Source organism: Gavialis gangeticus, unplaced genomic scaffold (assembly GCF_001723915.1).
Source record: "Gavialis gangeticus isolate Ggan-Ray unplaced genomic scaffold, GavGan_comp1, whole genome shotgun sequence".
Classification (NCBI taxonomy): Eukaryota; Metazoa; Chordata; order Crocodylia; family Gavialidae; genus Gavialis; species Gavialis gangeticus.
The window spans coordinates 16772601-16781633 of record NW_017729032.1 but is presented as its reverse complement, the minus strand read 5'-3'; the positions used below and the strand labels follow the sequence as shown (position 1 = coordinate 16781633).

Sequence of the window (9033 nt, the reverse complement as noted above, 5' to 3'; positions counted from 1 at the left end):
AGGCTTGTGCTATATACACTAGCAAATATAGATTTCCTAGTATATATATATAGCTTAAGATTTTGTGATCCCAAGTTCACTTAATCAGATCCAGGTAGCATCTGGGTCCATTGCAAAGCTTGGTGCCTCAGTAAGAATGGGAGTTAGATAGCTAGATGCCAGCTGTGCTCCCTCATCAAGTCAGACTACATCATCCCTGGACTGAATAACATGGAATATAACATTTGAGGTTCGTTCACCTGCAACTCTACCATCACCACCACTGCTTACAGTACCTTTCTTCTCTCTACGTGAGACAGGGCAATTCCTATGAGTAAGAATAAATGGACACTGATCTGACATCAGCTCCAGAAAGACACAAAAAACTGTGGCAGAACACCTTGACCTCCCTAGACCAATTGCTGACCTCAAGTTAGCTGTTCTTAGACAGTTAAAATTTCAAAACCAACTCAAATGGAAAATTGTGGAATAAGAAATCATCCACAGACTGGATTGTGTTAAGTGTGGTTTAAACAGGTCCTATGGATTCTTATCCTGTTACCTGGATTAGCTTTTGTAACTACTGTTGTTCACGTGGGTTTATTGCTTGCTTGTTTTCCTTTCCCAGTACTGCCCTCTCTCCCTCATCTTTCCCTGTTCCCTTTGCTCCTGCCTTTTCTATTCTCTTTCTCCATTTTATGCACTGCTGTGCTCATATCCTTTCACAGCATCAGATGAAGTGAGCTTGGGCTCACAAACCTTATGCTATATATATTTCTGATTAGTTGGTCTATAAGGTACAAATGTACTTTGCCTCCTACCCAAGGTGTAAGCAATCTAAACAATCAAGACAGGCAGAGGATAGGGGAAATAGATACAATGTACAAGCAGAAAGAACAATGCGATGATGACAAAGGCAGGTTATTTCTTGGTTTGCTTTGTTTCATTTTGTCTGGTAAATTAGGTGGAAATATAAAGGTATGAAGGAAGTGAGAGGAGTGAGATACAGCATGAAGGGAGTTGGAGCAAACAGCTCACAGGGAAGAGAGCATCCACAGTGAAAACTAGAAAACCATCTGATTACCCCAGAAGATGACTCCTGCCGGGGACAGCTTCCATCTCGGATTGAGCTACGCTTGTTCTAGTGATGAATAGCACTATAGAAATGTTAGGTGGCATAAATAAGTACTGTAGGATAGAAGACAGAGGTTTCTTAATGGCTCATTGGGATACTAGATAACATTTTTGCGTAGGAAGTGAAGAAGACTGTACCCAGATAAGTGCTGTTGCCTATGAGAATGGCAGTGGGCAGAGACCAGTTCACAAAATGGAATCTGACCCAGACACTATAGCTACATTTTCTTTCAAAAAGTGCAGCAGGATCTTTAATGAACCCACATGACCAATTCAAATTGTAGATGCTAGGTGAAATATTGCAATTCCACTGTCTCTGTCTGCTGCATTTGAGGCATCTGAGCCCAAATCAGGTATGAGTGAGCTTCCATAGTTCAAGAGGTAAGAGGTTCTCATCCCAAGGTGGTGGTGTTGCAAACTTCATTCCCATTCCCAGGACCTCCTCTAGCATCTATAGAAAGGTAAGAGGGACATGTCTACTTATCTTCACCTGAAAAAAAAGTGCTTTCTGAACACAACTTTAAATTATTGACAGTAGAAAGGCTGAATCTTGAAAGTGAGGTTAAATAAAACCATAGGTCTGTTAAGAAAATAAATCACACAGGGAGATACATGGCTTAGCTGGTTTGTAAAATAAGATCTGGCCCCTGTGTTCAAGGTCACTGGATTGAATCAGGTTAAGTCAGTAATAAATGAAAGTTGTTAGCTGACGGCTGTTTAGGTGGAGATGTGAAATGAACTGGAGTCCCACACCTGGCACTACCGCCAAGCATCCATAGCCAAGAGGCCATGGAGAAGATTAAGCAGCCCTCTCACCCTGAGAGATGATCCTTTCAGGTCACTGCTGATGATGTGGAGAAACTCACTCTGCTTGTAATATACCTGATCTTCACATAAACAGCTTCTGTCTCCAGGGTTATAAGCTCAGCACCTTTCGCACCCAGTTTACCTTTAAAAAAATGGAATCCCAGATCATTTCAGACTTCATTGCCTGCTATTCTTTTTGTCCCTCAGTCTGGGGCTTATGTCTCCTGTCTTTAAGGCCAAGTGCTGTATAGAACGTGAATGTACACAAATCCAAATCAGGTCAAGTCAGTAATTAGGGTTAGGGTTAATATAGGGTGCATGTACACATCGCCATACAGCAACATTGGTACAGCGCCGTGCTTTAGTACTTCATGGCACAGTATGGATGGTTACTGTGCCGTGCATGCGGCGCATGGGCAAATTTCACTGCTACATTGTCCCAATGGTATGCTGTACCCAGGGAGCACACTGCTACAGCAACATAGCTGGTGATCTTGTGGAGACACACATGATTGCTACGTTGCTGTAGTGCGCCGTATGGTGACATAGCGCATGGCTACATCACCGTAGGGCGACATGTAGATGCGGCCACAGATTACCAAAAGTAGGTGCTATAAGTAGATGCTTCTCTGACAACACTGCTTTCGTTTTTACAGCACAAGAAACTTAATACCAATTGCTACTACTAACATTTTAAAGCCAAAACTGTAATTTACTGTACTTGAGTTATTTATCTCAAGGCCTTTATGTATGATGCTCTCTGTATGATGCATTTTGCTCCAGCTAATTCGATCTCACCTGTTTCAGCTGGGCGTGTTAATTGCTTTCCTCATTTTGCTGAACATGCTAGTTGTAACTCCTGCAAAGGCTGGCTTTGGGGTCATTCAGGAACAAGCTGGAGCTGTGTGTTTCAGCCACACCGCTGCCGATAAGATGAAGTCCTCCAAAATGGCATAACCTGGGTGCAGTCCTCACTGAGAATACTCAGAGCCACGGTTGGTCTCAGTGTGGGTTTTAACATGTGGGTTATGATCAAAAGACAAAACAGGTTGGAAACAGCCAATCTGAAGTCCTGGCTCCCTGCCTGAGTTGCACTACCACAGTTGTGGTCAACAGGGGCACCAGATATGGATTGGTTTATTTAAAAAAAAGAGAAAGCGCGTACAGCTAGCAGAGGGCTCTAGGACTCTGGGATTTATTCCCCACTTTGTCCAAAGAGATCGGGATGTGGTGACCTTAGGGGCAGAGTAGAGAAGCCATGTGTTTGGTGGGGATGTGAAGGAGACTCCATTATGCTTCCTTCAATAACAGGGAAGTGATTAAGAGTTTTTCTAGGTGTCTGTCTAGATGAATGAGTTCCTATGACACGATGATATTAATTAAATTTGACTGTATTATTAATATGGTAGGATGCCTAGGACTTTGGTTAGGTGGTGCCTATATATTCAATTCTAAAATAAAAATGGAAACAGATAACTTGATGGCTTAGATTTGATAGCAAACAAAATTCCATTATAACAACAAGGCAACCAAAAAAGCTTTGACAAGATTTGACGTTGCTTTCCATTAATACATTCAAGCAGCAGGCAGCCTGAAAGAGACTGATCAGCAAAGTTCTCATTGTTGTTACCGGCCTCACAGGAATAGCAGCAACTTTCAAACTTATTATTGTTTGTGTTCTTATTTAATGCCTGTTTGCTACTCCTCACGCTGCACTAGTTGTTCTGTTTGCGGCACAATCCTGTCTCAGCTGACAATCTAAAAAGCATCTACTGTGATGAACATCTTCAACATACAAGGCACAAAGGAATCCATTTTCTACTCTGACTCTGCTCTGCTTGGCTGAGGACAAGGCTAGTGGCTTTCAGCCACAATTAGCTGAGATCTGATCCAGTACTAGTATAATCTAGACAGTCCAGAGGCTCTTCAAATTTACATCCAGATGGCTGAATAGATCCAAGGGCTATTCTGGTGGATGAGAAAGCCAAAGTGCAGGGGAATTTTACCTGCTTCCCTCTGCTGGGGCCTGGGGAGAGGTTGACCCAGAAACTCAATTTGAGCTCTTCCCCACAAGATGAATCTTCAAGCAGCTAGTTAAGCTGGTTTTCCAAGGTCTCCATGCATACCGTAGGGCTTGAAAATGGGCCAAACTCATCTATTAGGAGAGTAAATGTTTTTTTCTTTTCTTTTCTTTTCTTTTCTTTTCTTTTCTTTTCTTTTCTTAAACAATTGTTGTAGAGAATGGGAATGAAAAATTCCCTTCCTCTCTATTATCTTCTCAGTTTCTTTCTATGCTCACAGTATCCTGTGGTATTAATAGAGAGCAGGGTAATGGTCTGTGTTCAGGGTCTATCATTTTTGTCAAATTCCTATTTAAACCTGCAGGGCAGTAGAACAATGGGTAGAGTTTAATGACCTTCTAGATTAGTGGTTCCCTTCTCTGGGCACTACAACTGATTTCCATCATCTCTGCTTGTCAAGATCCAGAACCAAGCAAGTTACAGAGCACTGGAAGGCAGCAACGGCATCTGATATGGCAGTATAAGAAACGTCATAATTAGCAGATTAGGCTGAGATATGTTTCTATGAGACAGCACAGACCAAAAATCTGGAGTTAGGCTGGATTTCCACTGATGGGAGCATAATTTGGCCCTACATCATGAAAGAGATTGATTTTACATTTCTGCATAATATAGATGTATTCAGCCGTGCACTGGTACCTGGTATGAGCAAAACAGGAAAACTAGTCCACAGGTTTTAAAATCTTTACTCAGATTATCCACTAATGCTACACCTAACTCCAATATTATTCTGCTATGTACAAAGATCTAATGGGGACAATGCTCTATACCAGTCATTAGTGAAACATGAAGGTCCAGAAGGAGAAGGACCTGTCCTGTCTTCCTTTTCCCCATAACCTTCTATCAAAAATCCCACCAAATCTTGGAGAGTTTGTGGGGTGTCATGAAGAGTTTTTTGCATGTTTGTTGTACTGATGTGCTGCATGTGGTCTCATTGAAAAGTAGTTGGAGATGCCACAAGAGGCACACTAGGAACTAAAAAATGTCCCCCATGCTGCATATTTGCAGCACAAACTCTAAATTTACTGATGGAAAATCTCAGTATTAAAAAGAAATAGCAGAAGAAAGCAGCACATGGCATGCTAATGGAGCATGCCCTGAGGCAACTGGAGGCTGAGTCCTCCAAGGAGACATTCTGGCACCCAGTCAAGTGACTCTATGCCCGTCCCTTTCCCCAAATAGGAACAGGGCAAGGCTGCAGCATGACCCAAACCCAGGCACGATCCCCAGTAAGTAGGGACATGGAGGTGAAGTGGATTGTGTGGGGGGAGACTGTGTAGGGGTGGGAGGAGGTTGTGAGTATGGGGGGTACTGTGTGTGGGAGGCATGATGTGTAAGTGGGGGAGACTCCGGGGGGGAGGCACAAACCAAGCACCACCTGTGCTACATGTTGTGGGCTCAGCCTGTTCCCTTGTCCCTTCAGGCAGGATTAAGCTGCTCTTGCTGTCACCCAGGGTCCTGGCACTTCATGCAGGGGTCATGCATTGGGCCGAGCTGGGTCTGGCCTCCACATAACCAGCCCAGCTCAACAGTGCATGGAGCACTTAAAAGCAGGACCCAGCCCAGCCCAACACATGGACAGGAATTGTGCATGGTGGCAAGCATCATCCTTGTCCAGTTCAAAGGTGCAAGATAGTTGGACAGGCCAGGCTGGGCTGGGCCCATTCACCATGTACAGCCCTTGGATCAGGCAGTGCTGCACTACTGTGGGGTTGTGCCTGAAGTTAGCCATGGCCCTGAGGGCCCAGCTGGCTGCTGTTGCCAGTGCTGGGGGCTGTGCACTTGAGGGGGGTCAGATATATGGCAGCCCCCATCAAAGCCTCCCTACAAGCCCCACACCCACCCACACACCCCACATTCTCCTCTCCCCCCACACCCACCCACATACCCCACATATCCCCGACACTACACCACACACACCCAAGAACCCCATGCCCCTTTCCCACCACCCTCCTGCAAACCCCACATTCTGTCCGTCCCCCCCACCCCACACACATCTCATACCCTGCGTGCCCAGTTGCCAGGCAGGATGGGACTTGCTGGAGGGAGCTGTGGCTGCAGGGACAGCTATCCCAAACTAATTAATGAAGAGGTCAGGGGAGCTCTGATTTTTCTATGATAAAAAACCAAAAGCAAATTCAAAGAGAGAGAGAGAGAATGGCATTTCATTTTAATCATGGAACAACACAGCTTTTTGGGTATTTTAAAGACTGAATTTGGGAAGCTTTATCAGAGAATTTGCTATTTTTAAACAGAAACAACCAGGATTCCTGCTAGTGAGGCAAGTGGCAGGACCCAGGCAGAGGAGCCTGCCCAGGGCTGGCACTGAGGACCCAGCTAGAGGGCAAATGAGGTGGCTGACCTCCTGGCTATTTGGGGCCAGGAGGACATGCTTTTACAATTCAAAGCAGGCCCCCACACTGAGGACATCTTCCAGGCAAAAGCAGCCCAGATTGCAAGTTAGGGGTGCACATGGCAACAGTGCTGCCTGAAGGCCAACTGTGCAGCCACAGCCCACTGGCAGCTGGCCCAGAGGTGCAGGAGGAACTACTGCAGTGCCCATGCCAAAGCCCAGGTGGCTGTGCAGTCCCTGTCTAGGTTTGGCACGTGTGCAGACATGGGACTGCAGGTTCAACGGGGCAGATGCTGTCACAGGTGGCAGCAGGTCACAGCAGGCAGCAGCCCCTGCTGCCAGACTGCTGCAGTGGGTAGAGGGTGCAGGAGCTACTCTAGGTCAGGGCTGCTGCAGTAGTCCAGCTGTCACAGGGGGCTAGTGTTCCCATATATCAACTGGCTGGGCCTAAGCAGCTCCTGAGGGTAAGTAACCCTAAGCTGCTCACCAGGGTAGCTTTTTATACTGCTGGGGCCTGCACAGGTGGGATGGGTACCCACGTTATTATCTGCTGGATTGGGGGAAAAACAACCACACAATAGCAAAGGCATCTGAGAAAAATAGCCCATTAGCCAGAGGTGCTGCAGGTGCCTTGGGGAGGCAAAAATATTCTGGAGGATTCTGAGACCCATGGGGAACTGGAACTATACTGATGGGGAGTGGAGGCTGCACTGAGCAAGCTCCAGTGAGTGGGAGATGAGCAGCTCAAATGACATGGAGGTAGATATACCTTCTTCTGGAAGGGTAAACAGGAAAGAGAATGCCAGCTTCACCAAGTTGGTTTGCCACCATGAATGAACTTATAAGCCAGCTCAACAAGTTTCCTACTGGAATTAAGGAGAACCTAATGACTCTCTCTCTTAAACTGGTAGGGAGTCAATAAGCTCCGGTCATCAGCACGTATGACCCATCTCTTGACACTGCTGATGAAACCAAGGAGGAATTCTACACAAACCTTGGCCAAGTCTTTTCTGACATTCTGGAAGGAGACAGATTTATTCATCTTTGTGATTTTCATCTTTGTGATTTCAACACCAGAGCGGGAAAGGACTTGAACCTCTGGAATGGAACCATTGGCAAGGGAGGAGTAGTAAAGGTCAACTCCAACAGCATCCTTCTGTTGACCAAATGTACAGAACATGGGCACAGCATCACCAATGCCTTGTTCCACCAGAAAAATGGGCACAAGACATCATGGCATCACCCACAATCTATACATTGGCACGTGATTGACTATGTCATTTTTCGTATCCAGGATCACAAAGATGTCTGCATGACCTGAGCTATGCTAGGATCTGATGACTGCTGAACCCATCATGGACTCATCTGCTTAGTTATGTCACTCCCAAACTGGCTCCCATGTGACTCCTGCAGCAGAAGCAATGCTGATGAAAGATCAGCATTGAAGGATTCAAGGACCCAATCAAGCACGACCTCTTCTACTGGTGCCTCAATGAAAAACTGGTGAAGTCCTATCAACAACAATGCAAGAATGTCAGCAGCACTTGGGGTGACTTCAAGGTCATCATCATTAGCACCTGCAAAGAGACACTTAGGTTTTCTACCAGGAAACATCAAGACTGGTATAATAAGAATGAGAGTTAGTGGTTACTTGGGAACAGACTTTCAGGCAATTGTTGACATCTTTACTGAGGTATACAAGAAAATGGGACTGACACTTAACATTCAGAAGACATAGGTCCTCCATTAACAAGTTCTTAATGAGCAGTCCCCAGCTCTGGTCATTCAGATTCATGGTGAGAGTCTGGAGAACATCAAATATTTCCCATACCTTGGAAGCAATCTCTTGCAGAAGGCTGACACTGATAAACACATTCAACATTGCCTCAAATCTGTAAGTGCAGCCTTCAGATGACTGAGGAAATGGGTGTTCGAAGATCAAGACATCAAATCCAAAACCAACCTAATGGTTTATTAAGCAGTTGTGATCCCCACCTTACAGTATGGAGCTAGATGTAGACAACATGCAGGAGATACCTCAAGTTATCAGAGAAGTACCATTAATGCTTCCTGCAAAGATTCTTCAGATTTTGTGGGTAGATAGACCCACCAACATCAGCATCCTCTCACAATCAAACACCATGAGCATTGAGGCAATGTTCATCTGACAACAACTTTGCTGGGCTGGCCACATGTCCAATTCCAGTCTCCTGAAGCAAGTCTTATTCTCCCAACTCAGTCAAGGCATAAGAGAAGGGCAGAAAAAAAGTGTTTCAAGAATGTCCTCAAGGCCAACTTGTGACACTGTATCAAAGTCTTTTTTTAAATCCAAGTATATGACATCCACCTTGACTCCCGCACCTAAGCAGTTTGTGACCTGGTCATAAAAAGAAACAAGGTTTGTCAGGCAGGATCTACCTGCTATGAATCCATGCTGGTTGCCCTTCAGCATTATATTCAGAATAGCTGTTCGAGAAAATTATTCTGGCACACATCCAGGAGGGGCCAGCAGGGAGCTGCATGCTCAGGGGCAACCAGCACGGGTTCATCGGTGGCAGGTCCTGTCAGACCAACCTGGTGGCCTTTTACGACCAGGTCACTAAATCATTGGATGCAGGGGTGGCAGTGGATATAGTTTTCCTAGACTTCAGGAAGGCTTTTGATACTGTCTCTCACCCC

At 45.4% G+C, this 9033-nt stretch overlaps 1 protein-coding gene across 1 annotated transcript in view; it reads right to left on the bottom strand.

The window, feature by feature from the left end:
• Window positions 1-7707: 7707 nt before the first annotated feature.
• LOC109302207 overlaps window positions 7708-9033 on the bottom strand; it is a 153044-nt gene continuing 151718 nt past the window's right edge. The window contains exon 6 of the mRNA XM_019523772.1: window positions 7708-7973. Coding sequence (XP_019379317.1) covers window positions 7708-7973 — 266 coding nt within the window. The remainder of the gene's footprint in view (window positions 7974-9033) is intronic.